The 17,608-nt window shown below is 36.8% G+C and overlaps 3 protein-coding genes across 4 annotated transcripts; 2 read left to right on the forward strand and 1 right to left on the reverse strand.

Annotated features, from left to right (window-relative positions):
• The first annotated feature begins 285 nt into the window (after positions 1-285).
• LOC112176019 (protein CLT2, chloroplastic) lies at positions 286-5,975 on the forward strand. 2 transcript variants are annotated; one of them, XM_040510738.1, is made up of 10 exons: positions 286-905; positions 1,029-1,174; positions 1,411-1,448; positions 2,380-2,495; positions 3,686-3,785; positions 3,870-3,905; positions 4,023-4,073; positions 4,643-4,766; positions 5,511-5,666; positions 5,748-5,875. In XM_040510738.1, the coding sequence occupies exons 1-9, from the start codon at positions 520-522 to the stop codon at positions 5,645-5,647; spliced, it is 1,134 nt and encodes a 377-aa protein (XP_040366672.1). In that variant the 5' UTR covers positions 286-519; the 3' UTR covers positions 5,648-5,666; positions 5,748-5,875. The 2 variants fall into 2 exon arrangements, with proteins under 2 accessions (XP_040366672.1, XP_024169599.1); XM_024313831.2 differs by having other exon boundaries at positions 287-905; positions 5,511-5,636; positions 5,748-5,975.
• A 1,526-nt stretch (positions 5,976-7,501) lies between these two features.
• Positions 7,502-13,397, forward strand: LOC112176018 (protein CLT2, chloroplastic). Its single transcript, XM_024313830.2, has 10 exons — positions 7,502-8,056; positions 8,318-8,463; positions 8,691-8,728; positions 9,713-9,828; positions 10,905-11,004; positions 11,085-11,120; positions 11,235-11,285; positions 12,113-12,236; positions 12,734-12,859; positions 12,966-13,397. The coding sequence occupies exons 1-10, from the start codon at positions 7,671-7,673 to the stop codon at positions 13,121-13,123; spliced, it is 1,281 nt and encodes a 426-aa protein (XP_024169598.1). The 5' UTR covers positions 7,502-7,670; the 3' UTR covers positions 13,124-13,397.
• Positions 13,398-13,865: 468 nt separating this feature from the next.
• On the reverse strand, positions 13,866-17,209 carry LOC112176020 (neuroguidin). Its single transcript, XM_024313832.2, has 9 exons — positions 17,073-17,209; positions 16,707-16,778; positions 16,521-16,608; positions 16,053-16,232; positions 15,758-15,937; positions 15,499-15,669; positions 15,238-15,392; positions 14,989-15,139; positions 13,866-14,074 (listed from the first exon to the last, which is right to left on the reverse strand). Exons 2-9 carry the CDS (start codon positions 16,754-16,756, stop codon positions 14,063-14,065), a joined length of 987 nt encoding a protein of 328 aa, XP_024169600.1. The 5' UTR covers positions 16,757-16,778; positions 17,073-17,209; the 3' UTR covers positions 13,866-14,062.
• Between the last annotated feature and the right edge of the window lie 399 nt (positions 17,210-17,608).

Below are 17,608 nucleotides of genomic sequence, written 5' to 3' on the forward strand. Positions count from 1 at the left end.
ATATCATGTGTTTTAATCAATTACTAAAAAATGGGCAACTTCACGGCTAGCAATTCTCTCTTTCTGGGAAAAATGAAGAAAAGCTAGATGTGGCAGCTTGAAGAAGCCTAAACAATGCAGATAGAGTATAACTTTTCACGCAAGGAAACAAATTTGATGAGAATTTGTAAAGCACATAAAAAGCAAAAAGTTAATAACTTGGTTAAGATAGTTAAGCATACTTGAGACTATATCAAGGCATATAACACCAGGGCCTACCCAAGGGCAGTGCTTCCCACACCCAAAACTACCAGAGAGATGCTCCCAACCAAATATGGCATAAAAAAACCTCAATCCATGAGATCCAAGAGTATCATCTATATTAGTAAGGAGTTTCTGTAGAAGCAAAATTCATATGAGTTGGACATTGGCAAAAGCCTCGTACTCTTTTAATTTCATGAATTTACATAGCAGGAATAAAGCTAGTTTTACTCATTGAAATCGGGTTGTGGAGTCCATAAACCGAAAAAAAATAATCAGATGATGGGTGCTTCCTCTACGTTGTCGTTTCACAAGTTCCTCTCCGTCCCCCCTTCTCTCTCTCACCTCAAAAATGGCGGGACTTCCTTCTCCTCCTCCTCTCCGACCTCAATGCCACTCCTCCATAGGCCTCGCCCTTCTCTCCTCCGCCTCCACACTCCAAACGCACCGTTTCGCCTCCCCTCCGATCGCAAACCCACCGCCCGCAATGTCAAGCTCCACGCTTCACTCCCAAACCCTCCCCCCTCCTCCGCGATCTCAAACGGCGTCGTTTTCAGCTCCGTGATTACCATAGCCCTGGCCGTCGCCAACCGCGTTCTCTACAAGCTCGCACTCGTCCCCATGAAGAACCACCCCTTCTTTCTGGCCCAATTCATAACCTTTGGGTAATCTCATCCGCACTAATCTTCTATGCTCTTTCATTTCAATTTGTGCTAAAGTTTTGATCTTTTTGGAATTATTGGCTTTTGTAATGCGATTGAAATTGTGGGTTTTTTTTGTTTGCTCAGTTATGTGGTGATATATTTCTCAATATTGTACATACGGTACCGTTCTGGGATTGTGACTGACGAAATGCTAAGGCTTCCGAAATCGCGGTTCGTGGCTATCGGAGCCTTAGAGGCCCTTGGAGTCGCTTCTGGGATGGCTGCTGCAGGTGCTGTACCTTTTATTTTCATTATTAGTAATTTGTGATTGAGTTATAAGCACATGATTATGTGTTGGTAGCCTAATGTGTATTCGTTCCGGAGTAATTGTGAGTTAGATTATGAGGTAGAAATACCCTGTCTGAGTTGTGTGTGATGAGAAATGAAGTAATGAAGTAGGAAGTGTGTTTGGTTATTGATGGTTTTGGTGTTTTAATTTTTTGAATTGTATGTATTTTCTCAACAGCCATGCTTCCCGGACCGGCCATACCCATATTGAGTCAGGTATATTCTATCATCCTAGCAAGAGAGTTACAAATAAATGAAACAAAAGAGCATGCTTTATATTGAGTAGGTTATTACCTATGGAAAACCATTCCCAATTTAAGCTACTTATTCTTAAGAACCTGTACTAGTGCATCATCAGTATGATGCATATGTCGTTAAGTAGGAAATTGTAATGATGCCATGTTGGAGTTCAGGAATGGAAGGCTTGCCCATCAGCTAAACCGAGGCATCCCATTTGTATTAGATGTCTAGTCTGTTGAATGGAATAGATAATCTAGAAAGTAAATTTGATGAAGGAACTGTTTATGGCAAAGGTGTTTGAAACCCAAAAGGTGAGCAAAATGAGACCAGGTTGGTTGTGCAAAGCCTAGGGTTGTATGGGGATTATCAATGCTGCATGTGAGGGTCAGGTTAATTTTTGGTAAAATAGTAAGAAAAAAAAGAAAAGTGGCGTACCATTTAGTTTCCCTTAAAGTTTTTGAAAAAAAAAAAAAATCTAAACTTCTTTGTTATGTATTTGGATGTGGCTGCCAATTGGATTGTCTTGCAACTTAGCTTATTTTGATCAACTATCATATGTTCTATTCAAGTTTGGACTGAACTAATTTCTGACATGCACAATTAAATGAACAAAATATTTGGGGGAAAGAAATGCCATTTACTTTTTTTCCTTTTCCTTAATCTGTTGAGCAGACGGAAGAATTAAAATGTAGCAGGGTTACAGAACATTCTTAAGCCAGCCCTGAAATATTTGGATAACTCCTTCGTTAATTACAATGTAGTGTAATAGAAAAAAGATATTTTGATTGTGACTAAAAATGTGAAAATAGTATGAAATTCAAAGAGCATGTAAAACTTTTGTCTTTTATGTCCAAGTAATAATTGCAAACTTCTCCTCAATTTTGCTTTATGTCGCAATATTGTGCAGACGTTTTTGGTGTGGCAGCTTGGTTTTTCTTCTCTTATCTTGGGAAGATCATACAGAATCAATCAGATTGTTGGCTGTATCCTCGTAGCTGCAGGTGTAGCGCTAGCTGTTGCTAGGTATCTTAATCCATTCTTCTACAATTCAAAGACTTTCCACTATTTTAGTTATATGTGATGTGGTCCGGTTCTTATCAATTATGTTGAAGCCTTGAAGGATTTGTGACACAAGTCTTGAAGGGCACCACCAGCAGTCAACTGGACCTGGTTTACCTTTAAAGTTATATAATACTTGCAAATGATTAATGGTCTGCATGCTCATTTATCATATGGTGGATAAGGTTAAAGATAATTACAAACGAACATCACAAAATGAATGGGGTTAACCATAATAATTTGATTTTTATGCATTTAAAGATAATGGTTTTGAAGAGAAAAAGGTCTTGTCAGATGTCTGAACTCACATTTGGTCTTTATTTTGCTCCCAGTGAAAGAGGCAATTTGTCAATACAGAAAACAGAATGAAAAGCATGTTTTTTTTTCTTTCCTTTTTTCCTTTTTGTTGATGAAACACAACTATTCATATTTTATCTGCCAACTATTAGATGTGCCCCTCTTTGAAGTCTGTCTGCAGTTTATATCTCTATGCGGCATGCCTATTCTACACTTTCCCCAATAATTTGCTTAGATCTAGGGCAGTTCTATTCCTACTCCCAGTTTGTCATCCTGTACTTCTTTTGTGAGTGATGAAAATAACTAAATATTGATTTTGGAGTTTAGGAAGACAAATTTGGAATTTACATAGCTGTGTGCCTAGATCTATCTTCCTCTCTGGGCATTCTTTTTTATCTTTAGAGCGTGTTTGAGGAAGTCACCTTCTGCATCATTAAATGTTAGAAGTGCTGCAAGTATCCCATCTTCTCTTAAAAGGTATATTAACATTAGTAAGGATATACTTACTGAGTAATAACTGAACTATTTCTATTAATGAATGGATTCCTTGACCCTCCTCTAGTCTAATGATTTTTGTGATTTTTGTTGAGGTTTTTCTTGTTGATTGGTTATTCCTTATTAGCTGCTAAAATGTTCAACTACCACCTTTTTCGATTTATTGTAGTAATGCTTCTTACTAGAAACAACGTGAAAATTCTCAGTTCATTTTAATGAAGCTGAATGCTACTGGTAAATTGTGATATTCTAGAAAGAGAATCTCCACATTGTTAAACTTTGTGTCTTGTACTCTTATAGTTTTCCGTTCTACATGTAGTGAAGTTGGCTCCTGATAGTTGTTGTGTTTTATTTAATTTCAGTGGGAAAGATTCTGGCCAGATGCTATCTGGAGTTGAGTCTGTGTGGCCATTACTAATGATTTCTTCAAGTGCTTTTCAAGCTGGTGCATCTATAATCAAGGTTAAAGCAATGATCATTCTTTTTTAATTTAGCGGTGCTCCTTATAAGCAAAATTACTAAGCTTGATTATTCGTTTGTGAACAGGAATTCGTCTTTGTTGATGCTGCGGTCCACTTAAAGGTATGGCCTTACCTTTTTAATTCTTTTATGTAATCAGCTGACATTTTTCTCAATTGTTTTCTTGTTGACAAGCTAATTTTGCATAGTTTCTCAAGTCACAAATCCATTTTCATGCAGGGAAAATCACTTGACATATTTGTTGTCAACTCTTTTGGATCTGGATTTCAGGTGACTATTACTTAAATTATTTATGCTCGATCACATTTATGGGCTCACTGGTAACAAGAATGTCCTTCATATGTCAGGTGACACAGTTAACAATAAGTCTTCTCATTCCAATACAAATTCACTATTATTGAGAAAAAGATGGGTATTGATTTGTCACTGAGGACCAATCAATGTGGTGCTTCCTCTCTAGCATGCGGTGGTGCATGTCCTTAAGGCATGATGAAGTTTAAAATGCCAGTCATGGGAAGAGTTGTATTTAAGGATGACAAAAATAAGTTGTTTTTGGGGGACTTTAGGTGAAGATCCCTACTTCTAGCAACTTGAAAAATAGGCTACAACTGAGATTGAACAGTGCCTCAAATTGGTTTTATGCATCTAGTTCATTGTGATACATTGTTTCTGGGTAGATTTGATAATTACCATAAGATGGCTGAGCTACAGTTGACCTAGAAAATGTCTTTTAGGAAATACCTTTGTCCCTGGTTGTTCAAGTTTATTCTTACTCTTGGTGTGGAGATTAGAAAAATGAATCTGATGTAGATGTAACCTTTATTTCCTTTGACTTGCAGGCTCTTTTTGTACTTCTATTTCTACCTTTCTTATCAAATATGAGAGGCATACCATTCGCCCAACTTCCTACATATCTAAAAGATGGTGCTGGTTGCTTTCTCAATATGGGAGCTACTGCATCAGGCAAGCTGTCTTATCTATCTTCAATTACTTTCTGTAATTTTGTAAATACATTGATACCGGAGTTATCTGGGATTCTGGGACATGCTTTCAGTAATAATGATATGTGTGCTGTAAATACATTCTATGTTGATTGCTTTAAGTATCTACTCTCTCACCTACAATCAATAATCTGAAAATACTGATATCATTATAGTTTTTATTAACTGCACTCTTCTGCCAGTACAAAAATAATAGTAAACTGTGGCATTCTATCATTTTCCACCATCTGCTTTATCTTTAGTATATTTTCCTCCGAACCTTTGGCATCTCAGAACTCTTTTAACTTTTATAAAATAATTTTATGATTCTGGTATTGCATGCAGCAGACATTATCTTGAACTAAAAACAGAAGATTAAGAACAGTTTTTGACACCAAACCACATTTATGTGGCAAATGGTATTACTCATGACAACATATACAAGCGAACAGTAGGTTTTGAAGACAAAAGCTATATCTGAATGGTTGCATGATGATTTGGGATGAACATGGGGCAATCATACTAATCTTAAGCATTGAAGACACAAAAGGCTCAATTGGAGTGATCTCATGATATATAGGAATTATTGATTTCTCTCATGTAGCTTAGTATCGATTTTCTGGCGTGTTTATCCTATTGTACCATGTAGAGATTAGTTATGCATGTTGTATGAATGAAGACTGAAGAGCTTCATAAAGTTTTCAAATTAATTCATCACTTGCTTCAGGTTGTAATGGGGCTCCATTGCTTCCACTGCTTTACATAGCTGCCAATCTGTTGTTCAACATAAGCTTGCTGAATGTAGTAAAGATCTCCTCTGCGGTTGTTGCTTCTCTTATTGTGATGTTGTCAGGTTCTCTCTGATCTCTCTTGCTTGGTAAAAGTATGTGGCATACATGGGATCTAATTTTTTTTTTTTTTTTAGCAAACTGTTGCTAATGTAGTCCTTTTGTTCATTCTGCAGTGCCAATCTCGATTTATGTTCTTTCCCTTCCATTGCCATATCTCCGAGAGGGTGCAACTTTGAGCCCCTTCTTCCTCTTTGGTAGTGCGGTTCTTGTCTTGGGTCTTATTTTGTACAGCATACCCCAACCTGCCAAGGATGTTTCTGAAATTAGTTGATATGATAATCTTTATTTGTTATGAATCCAAATCCAGATTATGCTTCAGTTTTTATCTTCGTTAAATTTCATTTTATCACCATGAAAACTCATCTCACAAAGTCTAGGATTGAACCATCTACCTCCAATGGTAAACAAAAGTTGTTTCCACTCGACAATTTTTTAAGCAATTTTTTTACAAAAGGTGTTTTTTTTAGAGTAAATCACTAAATCACCACAATGCAGGTCATCCATTACACCAGTTAGGGTTGGTAATTTAGCACAGGTGGCTTGTAGAGACAATTTTAAATTTTTTGTGAGATTCAAATGATTAACACTAAATATTGTCGACACATGATAAAAAAATGCTCACTCTTAAATTCTAATTCGATTGTTCATGCTCTATTAACTTGTCATCATAAAAGGAATTTCACTAAAGTAGCACTTCAATATTTAACAGAATAATTGATGAAAAAGTTTATATAATTGATTAAAAAAATGTGTGGTTAGAGTATACTTCATGATGAAAAAGACAAAAAGAAAAAAGTAGACTTGGAATCGATGTCGAAGAACATTCTTCCTCCAACCAAATTGGTTTCCGCATTGCTGCATTGAATTTAGTTGACGAATATATATTCCCAATCCTATTCATAATAGATAACTATCCCAATTTGGTTGGTGGAAAGGAAATGAATCATTTTCGTTTTTATTGGGAAAGTGAATCCTGAAGGGGGGAGGAACTAATTTCCTCCACTTTTTCCTTTCCTTTGGGAACCAATTTCCCTTCCTTGGCTGTCCCAAACGCAGGAAAGGAAAATGCCCAGATTATGGGAAACAAACATGTAACGGAGCTCAAAGATGAAGTAGAGAGCGGGTGGGCTGCTTTGGTCGAAGAAGAGGAGAGTTCAGAGAGAGAGAGAGAGAGAGAGAGAGGGAGAGAGGGTGGGCATTTGACTTAATTAAGCAGCTAAAAGTAATAATAAATGAGCTTTTAAGGTACTCTTTTTCTAATGTGTCAATATGATTGCCCTTATATATCAAGTCAATGGTTTAGAATTAAAGTTACGGATAAACAAGGACATTTCCTTGCCAAAAGGTGGCAAGGAGAGAATTGGGTCCAAAGTGATGACAGGTTGTGTTTTTTTTTTTTTTTTTTTGTGACACGCTCTTTTTAGATTGATTGCGATATGATTTTAATGATCAAAGATTGGTTCGCTGGATAACAGTGACATTACACCCCTTTTCCTAGTCACGTAAATGAACACAGCACGCGAAATTTCACATCTTAAATATTCACGAAGAAACCCGATTGAACTACTTGCCGTGACGAGTGAGTGAGTGCTAGAAAGTACAGAAAGTGGAGAGGAAAAGTAGAAGCGAGTGGAGAGAATTTATAGCTAGATGGTGCGTGAAGAAAGCTGCAAAAACAATCAAAAACACAAAGCAAGGGTTGACGTTTAAAGCTAGTAGTAGAGGATCAGATTCAATGGCGGGTCTTTCGAAATATTCCGGGACCTTTCCTTCTGACACGTTTTTTTCCAACCTCATTTCTCCTGCTGCGTCCTTTTCCATGCGTTTTTTTTTTTTTTTTTTTAACTTCTTTATTTGTCCGGTGGCTTTGTTTCACTACCTTCCTTCTGAGCTCAAAATCAAAACCAAATAGACTACTTGCCATCTTTGACTCCCACATCTTGAAATGTATTAATTTATTTCAATCAATCATTAGATTTTGAAGAATAAGAGAGGAGGATCATGACTGCCGACGCTGGCCGCTTCACTCTCTGATCATGGGTTCCTCAACGGCGTCGTTTCACAACTTCCTCTCCCTCCCTTCCCACACCAAAAATGGCGCAACTCGCAACCCTCTATTCTCACACTCGAGGCCGCTTCTTCTGCTTCATCAGAGGTGGCGTCATCATCATCGGCTCTCTCTCGCTACTCTAAACGCACCGTTTTGCCTCACTTCGGATCGCCGACCCGCCAGGCGCAATGTCAGGCTGCACGCTTCGGTCGCCAACCCGGCTTCCTCCTCTAATCCGTCGACTTCAAAACGCGTCGTTTTGAGCTCCCTGTTGACCATTGCTCTCGCCGTCGGCAACAAGGTCTTCTACAAGCTCGCGCTCGTTCCCATGAAGAACCACCCTTTCTTTTTCGCCCAATTCACTACCTTCGGGTAACTTCAATTCCTCATTTCTTCAACTTCTACTCCTAAAAGTTTGAATCTTTTCTGTTATTACTGTGATCTAATAATACTGGGTAGTTTTTTATTTTTTTTGTTTGGTGCTCAGTTACGTGATCATATATACTTTTCGACATTGAAATCACCCATTTCAATTCTTAACTTTTACTACTAAAGTTTGAATCTTTTTTGAATCATTTCTTTAAAGACTGTGATTGTAATAGTGGGTTTTTTTTTTTTTTTTCTTTGGCTCAGTTATGTGATTATATACTTTTCAATATTGTACATACGGTACCGTTCTGGGAGGGTGACGGATGAAATGCTAGCCCTTCCCAAAGCTCCATTTGTGGCCATTGGTGCCTTGGATGCTCTCGGAGTCGCTGCTGGGATGGCTGCCGTAGGTAATGTACCCGGCACTTTCTCATTACTTTCGATTTAAAATTCATGTCTAGGTGTATTCATAGATAGATTTGTTTGATTCTTTTGATCGAGGTGAGTGAGTTTGTTAAGATAAAGCAAAGCAATGCGCTGCTTGTGATGAGCAATGAACTGACTGAGTTATAAGTGTACTTTTTTTTATTGATGGTTTTGGTGTTTACTTTTTGTGAATTGTATGTATCCTCGACAGCCATGCTTCCCGGACCGGCCATACCCTTATTGAGTCAGGTATATTCTATTATCTTAGCAAAAAAAACTAACCAACAAAATCCAAGCATGCCTGAGTAGGTTATTTTACCTCCGGAAGTCATCCCTCAATTTAAGCTACTAATGGGATGATGCTCTTAAGAACCTCAATTAACTTATCATGGATGTATGATCAGTATCGTGCATAGGTCATTAAAGTAGATATTGGTATTCATTCCATATTGGAGTGCATGAATGGAAGGCTTGCTCATCAGCAATGTTGAGGCATTCCATTTATCATTGGAAAAATAACCTATTTAATGGGAAAACGTTGTTTACAATCGTTGAGAGCAGTATTTATGGAGAAGGTGCTTGCAACCCATAGGGGGGGATGAGAAGAGATCAGGTAGGTTGTGCAGATAGTCTGTCATTGGCCTAGGTTGTTGGGATTATCCGTGCTGCATTTAAGGGTCATATTGACTGTGGTAAAATATTAAGAAAAAGTCTAGTAAAGAGAAAGGAGATTTGTGTCAACCATTTAATTTCCATTGCAGTTTATGAAAACAAAAGGAAAATATTCTAAGCTTCTTTATCATGTTGGACATGTAATATATGGCTGGACGTAGCTTTATTTTAGCTCATGCCAGGCTGAGGTTAGTCAAGGATCATAGGATCAATAGTCAAGTTTGGGCTGAATTTCTAATAGGCATAATCAGCACTAAACATTTGGAGAAAAGAACTCCTATTTGAGCTTGTCCTTTCCTTAATCTGTTGAGTAGACGGAAGAATTCACATTTAGCAGGTTGCAGAACATTGTCCTGCTATCCCTGAATATATAATAGAAATAAGATATGAATTGTTTTGGTTGACAAAACATGTGAATGAAATTCAAATAGCATGTAAAACATCTATCCAAAGGTGAAGGCATAATTGTTAGTTTACTATTATATATTTTGAGTTTTTTGTGCCAGTAACATGTGCAAACTTTGTCTCCTCAGTTTTCCTTTATGTTGCAATATTATGCAGACAATGTTGGTGTGGCAGCTGGGTTTTTCTTCTCTTATATTGGGAAAAAGATACAGATGCAATCAGATTGTTGGCTGCATCCTTGTAGCTGTAGGTGTAGCGCTAGCTGTGGCAAGGTACCTTAATCCATTCTTCTACAATTCAAAGACCTGCTGCTATTTAGTTATATGTAATGCAGTCTGATTGCTTTATCAATTGATTTGTGACACAAGTTTTTGAAAGGCTCCACCAGAGTCGCATGGACATGTTTCTGATTATATTAATATAATACCGAAAAATTGTAAACAGTCTTCATGCTCATGTATCATGCGGTAGATAACTTGAAAGAAAATATCAGACAAAATGAACGAGGCTACCCACAATAAAGACATTTAAAGATAGCAGTTCCCAAAAAAAAAAAAAAAATCTGTCAGTTGCTTGAACGATTCCACATCTGTTCTTTATTTCCATTCCAGTGAAAGATGCAATTTGTCAATACGGAGCATAATTGAAAAGCCTGGGTATTTTGTTCAGAAAAATGAGCAAGTCATATTCTTCCCACTGGTAGATTAGCACCCTCTTTGAAAGTCTGTCTGCAGTTCTTGTTTCTATTTTGCTTGCCTTTGTACACTTTCCCAAGAGTTTGTTTAGATCTAGGGCAGTTCTATTCACACTCCAAGTTTGTCATCCTGCACTTTTGTGCGTATTTCAAATAAATTAAAGATGGATTTTGGAGTCTAGGATAACAAACTTGACCTTCTTCTTCTGCTTTGGGCGTTCTTTTATCTTCAATGCAGTGTCAGCAGAAGTCACCTTCTGCATCATGTTATGTTAGAATTGCTACAAGAATCCCATCTTCTTTTGGAGGTAGATTTTACTAGAGTGGATATAATTATTAAATAGAAACTTAACTATATCTATTGGTGCATGAATTCCTTGTCTCTCGTCTAGTCTAATGATTCTGTGTGATCAGTGTTCATGTTTTGCTTGTTATTTGATTCTCTCTTATTTGCTGATAAAGCTTGTCACTTGACACTTATCTTTCTAAAACTAATTTTTGTAATTCTCTTTACTGCAAACAACATGAATATTTTCTCTGTATTCATATTAGAAGGTGAATGTTGTTGGTAAACTGTGATTTTCTAGTGAAAGTAAATCTCCACATTGTTAAACTTGAGCTTCTGATGCTTATTTGTGTTTTATGTAATTGCAGCGGGTCTAATTCTGGCCAGATGCTATCTGGAGTTGAGCCTGTGTGGCCTTTACTAATGATTGCTTCAAGTGCTTTTCAAGCTGGTGCATTTATAATCAAGGTTTAACAAATGGATATTGTAAGTTTACTGGCGCACTTCATAAGCAAAATAATTGATCTTGATCTTTTGGTTTTGAATAGGAATTTATCTTTGTTGATGCTGCTGTCCACCTTAAGGTACGGCCTTGTCTATTGTGTGTTTCAGAGTTATTAGCTGGCATTCTCAATTGTTTTCTAGTTGACAAGCTAATTTTGCATGCTTCCTCAAGTCATGAATCTGTTTTCATGCAGGGAAAATCACTTGACATATTGGTTGTCAACTCTTTTGGATCTGCATATCAGGTGACTATGCCTTTGCTTTGTTTAGTTAAATATGTACTGATTTCTTGTTCATAAGGTCTTGATGCACCTCGGTATTGTGGTCCAATTGGCTAGACCATCAATAAAGCATGAGAACTACAAAAATAGGCCAAACAATGAAGCCATCGTATGGCATTGATGTGTTTTATTTTTCTGGGCCCAAGTCTCAAGTGCCCACCTAAAGGAATTCGTTTTTTCTGTCAGTTTTATGTTTGTCTGTGTGTGAGTGAAGTGTGGAGTAAGTATGGAACAAACTAAGATATGGGCAAGGTACAGTCCAATAATAATGATATCGATATAAGTAAGCTTTTGGAAAAATTTTAAACGTGCATGTCATAATATATCCAGGAAAGTATCCTTAACTTGGACATTAACCTGTCATAAATTTATTTATTTGGAGTCATGGTCCTTTTATGTACTAGAGATGGTTGTATCCCAAGTTTCCAATAGTATAGGTTTACTAAATGCACTAGTATCCATTACATCTGATGAGAAAGAGAAGAGAGAGAACGAGAAGAGGGAGAGAATATGAATGTAAAAGATGGGAGCTGTTGAAGATACTTTTGGTTTTCCCGACTTCTAGCAACCTGATAAACAGGTTACATCTGAGATTCAAACAGTCCCACAAATTAGATCTATGCATCTAGTATTTTGATATTTTGTTTCTAGTATATTTGACAATTACCACAAAGCAGGTTTAGCTACAGTTAACCTAACTTTTGTCCTGGTTGTTCAAGCTATTTTTATTTTTTGTGTTGAGATTAGAAAAATAAATCCTGATTGTAACCTTTATTTCCTTTGACTTGTAGGCTCTTTTTGTACTTCTATTTCTACCTTTCTTATCCAATATGAGAGGCATACCATTTGCCCAACTTCCTACATATCTAAAAGACGGTGCTGGTTGCTTTCTGAATATTGGAGCTGGTGCATCAGGCAAGCTGTTGTATCTGTTTTCATTTTCTTTCTGTTTATCTTCAATTCTATTTAATTTTTTTTTTCCGTTCCTGTTGGGATCCTCTTACCTCTTGTAGTTAATAAAATAGTTTTTAAGATTCTGGTATTACAAGCAAGAGACATTATGTAACACTAAAACCAGAAGATTGGTGAAGTTACATTTGAGTGGTGAATGTAATAACTCATGAGAACTATAAAAAAGTCATCATTAGGTTTTGAAGGGAAGAGCCATATGTTATTGGTTACATGATGGCTAGAAAATAATGAGGAACAATCATACAAATCTTAAGAGACAAAAAGCTCAACTAGCTTGTCATATAGAAATAATTGATTTCTCTTCTCTAGCTTCATTTCAATTTTTTAAAGTGAGTCATCCTGTTGTGGTAATTCTCCTGATGCTTGTAGCTCTTAACTTAAAAACTTCATGAAGTTTTTCCAGAAGTTCTTGCCAATTTAATTGTTCGCTTTTTCTTCAGGTTGCAATGGAGCTCCATTGCTCCCCCTGCTTTATGTAGCTGCCAATCTGTTGTTCAATATATCCTTGATGAATGTAGTAAAGATTTCTTCGGCAGTCGTTTCTTCTCTCGTTGTGATGTTGTCAGGTTCTCTCTGATCTCTCTTGCTTGGATTTGTATGCGACATACATAGGATCTAAAATGTATTTTTTTAGCAAACTGTTGCTAATGTTTTGCTTTGTTTATTCTGCAGTGCCAATCTCGATTTATGTTCTTTCCCTTCCATTGCCATATCTCCAAGAGGGTGCAACTTTGAGCCCTTTTTTCCTCTTTGGTAGTGCAATTCTTGTCTTGGGTCTTATTCTGTACAGCATACCCCAGCCTGCCAAGGATGTTGCTAAAATTAATTGATATTATTTTTGTTAGGGACGTTACACGTTAATTTGTTACGTCTCCAAATCCAAATCCAAATCCAAATCCCGTTTCTAGTTTTTTTTTTCCTTAGGCTGAGTTTAGAATTGCGGTGAGAATAATCAACGGTGAAAAAACTCCGTGGTGAGAAAGATGAGCTTTTTGTAAATTGTGTATTTGCAGTTGATGTGTTAAAAAAAGAATGAAAAAACCATTGTCATTGTGTTTGGTTAAATTTGTGTAAGGTGATGTGGTTTATACAAATTGGCTAACACAGACGTGCTCAAAATAGGTGTTTCTTCTATTTGGAGAATCTCAAGTTAACAAATTGTTAAATTCAATCATCAAGCCCAACTGATAAAGAAATGAAGCATGCTTTTTCTGTCCATTAATTGTACTGCAATTGGGTTAGATTTTTTCTTTTTCTGGTAGCTTTCAGCCTAGAGAAACCATGTACAGGTCATCAATGAAAGTTGCAGAGACATGGAAAAGCTGTATATGTTCTCTCTACAAATGCCTGATCCTCAAATCAGTCCTGATCTTTCTAGGGCGAAGCTCTTGATCTTCAGAGATCTTACCTAAATCTTTTCTCTTAATTGTTGTTTATTTTATAAAATACCAAGACAAGTGGTATGTCTTGGTATCCAAGTTACCACAGAGATGAATCAAGCTATGTACGCAAAGACAAGTTGGAGGCTAGCTTGTTCAGTACATTCCTTGAACATGGAAAAAGAGTAGGAGGTCAAAAAGAAAGAAGGGAGAATAAATAACATTTTAAAAAAATTAAAGTGATTCGTCAAAAACATTGTTGATACTTGATACCATATTGCGTACATACAATAAAACTAATTCTAATCACCAAAGTTCATTCGTGTACGAAGCTCATTTGAGCGTCAAACCCAAGGCAAATGGAGTTATGAAGCTGCATAAGTTTGTCCTTCAATGCCTCATCTGCAAAATGAGCCAAAATGGTCAATGCCTTCACAATTATGCAAAGCAAGGACAATGAACTAGACAGGATATGGAATAGATTGAAGCTGAACTTTCATAATTGAAGAACTTGATCTAATTTTTAACCTGTTACCATTACTGCCTTCATATGCAAAGAAAATATCTTACAACTATACTATGGCTCCTCACTTTAGTTGGTGTGTAATCATGTGACATGTCTACAACTATTTAAGAAAATAGGGGGCTGTCATGTGAAATCAAAAGGCTCCAATCCAAATCAAATCCCCAATTTCCCTTCCTTCGGAAATGAATCAGTCTACAATGTATTCTAACACGAATTCTTACTTAGACAACTATAATGATCCTGAACCAGGTGAATGATATATTTTTTTCCCAGATTCACTCAGATGACTATCTAAAGACATTAAACCTCACAACTGCTGAAAGTCTAGAGACCCTTAAAAGCAGGAATCACAAGTCCTCTGCAGTAATCCTATTAAGGGATTATGCACATATGCAACCATAAAGGACAACAACAAAATTCAGTCATTCCCAGATGAGTAAGAACAACAGAAGTTTTCTTTTGGTTGTCTTTACTCTATTTAACATGGTGCACTAAGTAATCAACTACGGGTCAGAAACTGTAAATGTCAAGGACCTGCTTTTTCAGTTCCTAATATACACATGGTATTTCATACTCAATTTATCTTAATTAACTATACTATGAAATCACCTATTTAGTACCTCCAACACTTACTGGAAATAAGTAGATCAGCACTAACTCCAAACACTAGTGTGAGATAACAGTCGAAGTGAAAGAAAGAACTTCAAGGATGAAATTAGTTGATGAACTAAGTATATATATATATTTGACTTGATAGTTTATATAAGATCATGTTTGACATTTCGTATACCTTGCGCTTCTTATGGCCCCTCATTCCACCTCTTCCACCTCTTCCGCTTCTTCCACCTCTAGCACTACTGAAACCTGACATCTCATCATTCCCTTCTTCCAATGGTAAAGTTTTAATTTCCTCATAGAAATTTTCGGTCAAATCAAGCAACCTGATAGAAACAAGTTGACAACGGTCAGCCATTGGCTTTTTCTCAGACCAATAAATATGGCATGATTAAAAAAGAATTAATAACTAAATTGTGCCTACCCATTTCTTGACTTTAGTAAGTGTTTTGCCTTCCTTTTCTCTGCCTTTGTAATAGGAGCACGAGTAAAAAGATCCTCTTCTATCCGTGCCCGCTCATCCAACTTTGCCTTAAATCTTTCTAATTCTACACTTTCAGCTCCAAAACTTTCCACAATCTGTAATTTGACATCACCAAAAAAATATAAAAAAAATTAGAACAGTAAATACAGCATTCATGCTGGATAAACCCCCAACACCCAAGAAATCCAGGCAACAACAAACCTCTTCAGGTCTCCCTTCAAAATCGTCAACCATGTCCCTCACATAACGACTATGCTTAGACTGTCGTAGAGTGTTCTCCTCCTTTCTGAGTGCATTTCTTTCAAATCTTGAGGACTTATCTTTCTCCATTGAAGTTGGTGCAATTTTGGGTGGTATATACTTGCCACGATCCTACAATACATTAATACAATCAAAGTTTAACAATGGTTCACTAAATGGCAAATGATGATGTCAAATATTGTAGTGATATGCAATTCACCTCAGAAGTCAGGTCTATTTTGCTAGGAATCATTTCAGGGTTCGGGCGATAACTCAACAAATCTTCTGTTTTATTTGATTGTGATTGCTTCTCACTTGGCTGTACATTCTCGGTGGTGCTCGCGGTAACCTTAGTCAGCTTCTCAATTTGGTACTGCATCTTCTTGTCAATAGGTCGAATCTGTTGCCAACAAAAGGGTGATAATTGAATAATGACTGATTAAACATGTTAATAGAATTACGCGGGGGGGGGGGGGGGGGGGGGGAGCCAAAGACAAATCCCGAGAGCTACAGACCTTTTCCAAAAACAACCTTGTCTCGACAAGGCTCTGGACAACGGGATGTCCACTGATTGAGAGCCCTTTAGCCTTGCGAAGTAAGTAATAGACAAGTGACAGGCAATAGTGCAGAAGCAGCATATTCTTGGCTTCAAGATAGTGAAACCCTTGGGATGTCGGATACTGATTTTCTTTCACCTGATAAAGCAGAAAACAAAAGGATGATGTCTTTTCTTTGGCGTAAAGCATGCTTAATATACTACTCTGGGAGCTGGGATGCCTATGATCTAGACTTGTTTTAACAAAATATCTTTGCTTCCCTAAAGTTGAAGACAACCGACTTAAGAAAACCAGCTTTATTGTGGAAGTATTTTCCTAAGAACGAAAACCAGCTTTACTTACGTTCAAGCCTAATATTTGTCCTAACCTACGATGTGACATAATAACTAACAAACACAACCATATTGAAAACAGGGATAAATATACCTTGGCAGTTAAAGCCCTGACTTTGAAATCAACCACATCTAATCCTTCCTTCATTTCCTTCAACACAGCGGCAAGCTGAGGCGCTTCTCTGAAAAACAGAAGCAATAAAAAAGAAACATAAAACACTGAACATGTCTGTCAAAACCCAACTATCATAATAATTTAACCTTCACAAATTAGACTTACTTGTTTACTATATCTTCGTGGGTTCCATTTGAATTTGAAGCATCCTCCATGGCTTTGAAGCTTCAGTTTTCTCTGCAATGTGCGAAAGACTAGTTAGAAGATTTGGTTTTTGACATAAACAGAACTGGCAACTCTTAAAAAAAAAAGTAAAAACCTTTTCCATGGCCGAAAATCAAAGATAAACATCAGAATCATCCCAGGTAAAAAAAAAAAAAAACAATCATTGAAACTTACCCTACGCATTAAAAATCACAACTTTATTTTGAGATTAGCATAGAAAATCCACAACGAAATTGAAGACCCACCCCACAAAATCAGTACAAGAGTGTAATCAAATACCCATTGAATGAGTTTTGAAATCCATACCTGGAAAAACTGCGCTGGAAAAAAACACGAAAAGGGTTGTGAGGAAGAAAAAGGCGAGAGGGTTTCAGAGCACAAGTATTGGGGGGAGGCACGCAGCAGAAGGAAGGGTTTAGGAGCTGGGTTTTTGCTGGGCGAAAAGACTAAAAAGTCCTCCTTTAAATGACACTGGTTTTTTTTTTTTTTTTTGTCATATTGTCTGATGGGTTGAGAATTGAGATGAACGTACTCGATCATTCCTAAATTATTTATCCCATCATGTAATTCAATTTGTAACTTTTGAATTTTGATAACGCTTGCATTATGATTCATTTTATGCTAATAAACGCATGAGAAGCCATGTATTATAATCGTTTTTCTTATTTTCATAGAAGTTTAAATTATTATTTTTTACTGATACAAATTTTAAATTAATGAACGGGTCAGAAAATATGGGCTTCTTTTTTTGGACAAGCAAATAACAATTGAACAAACATTAGTCCGCAAAAGACATAACTCACATTGCCATTGAAATGAACTTTGTTATTATTAGAGATTTC

The sequence above is a fragment of the Rosa chinensis genome, chromosome 7 (genome assembly GCF_002994745.2).
Source record: "Rosa chinensis cultivar Old Blush chromosome 7, RchiOBHm-V2, whole genome shotgun sequence".
Classification (NCBI taxonomy): domain Eukaryota; kingdom Viridiplantae; phylum Streptophyta; class Magnoliopsida; order Rosales; family Rosaceae; genus Rosa; species Rosa chinensis.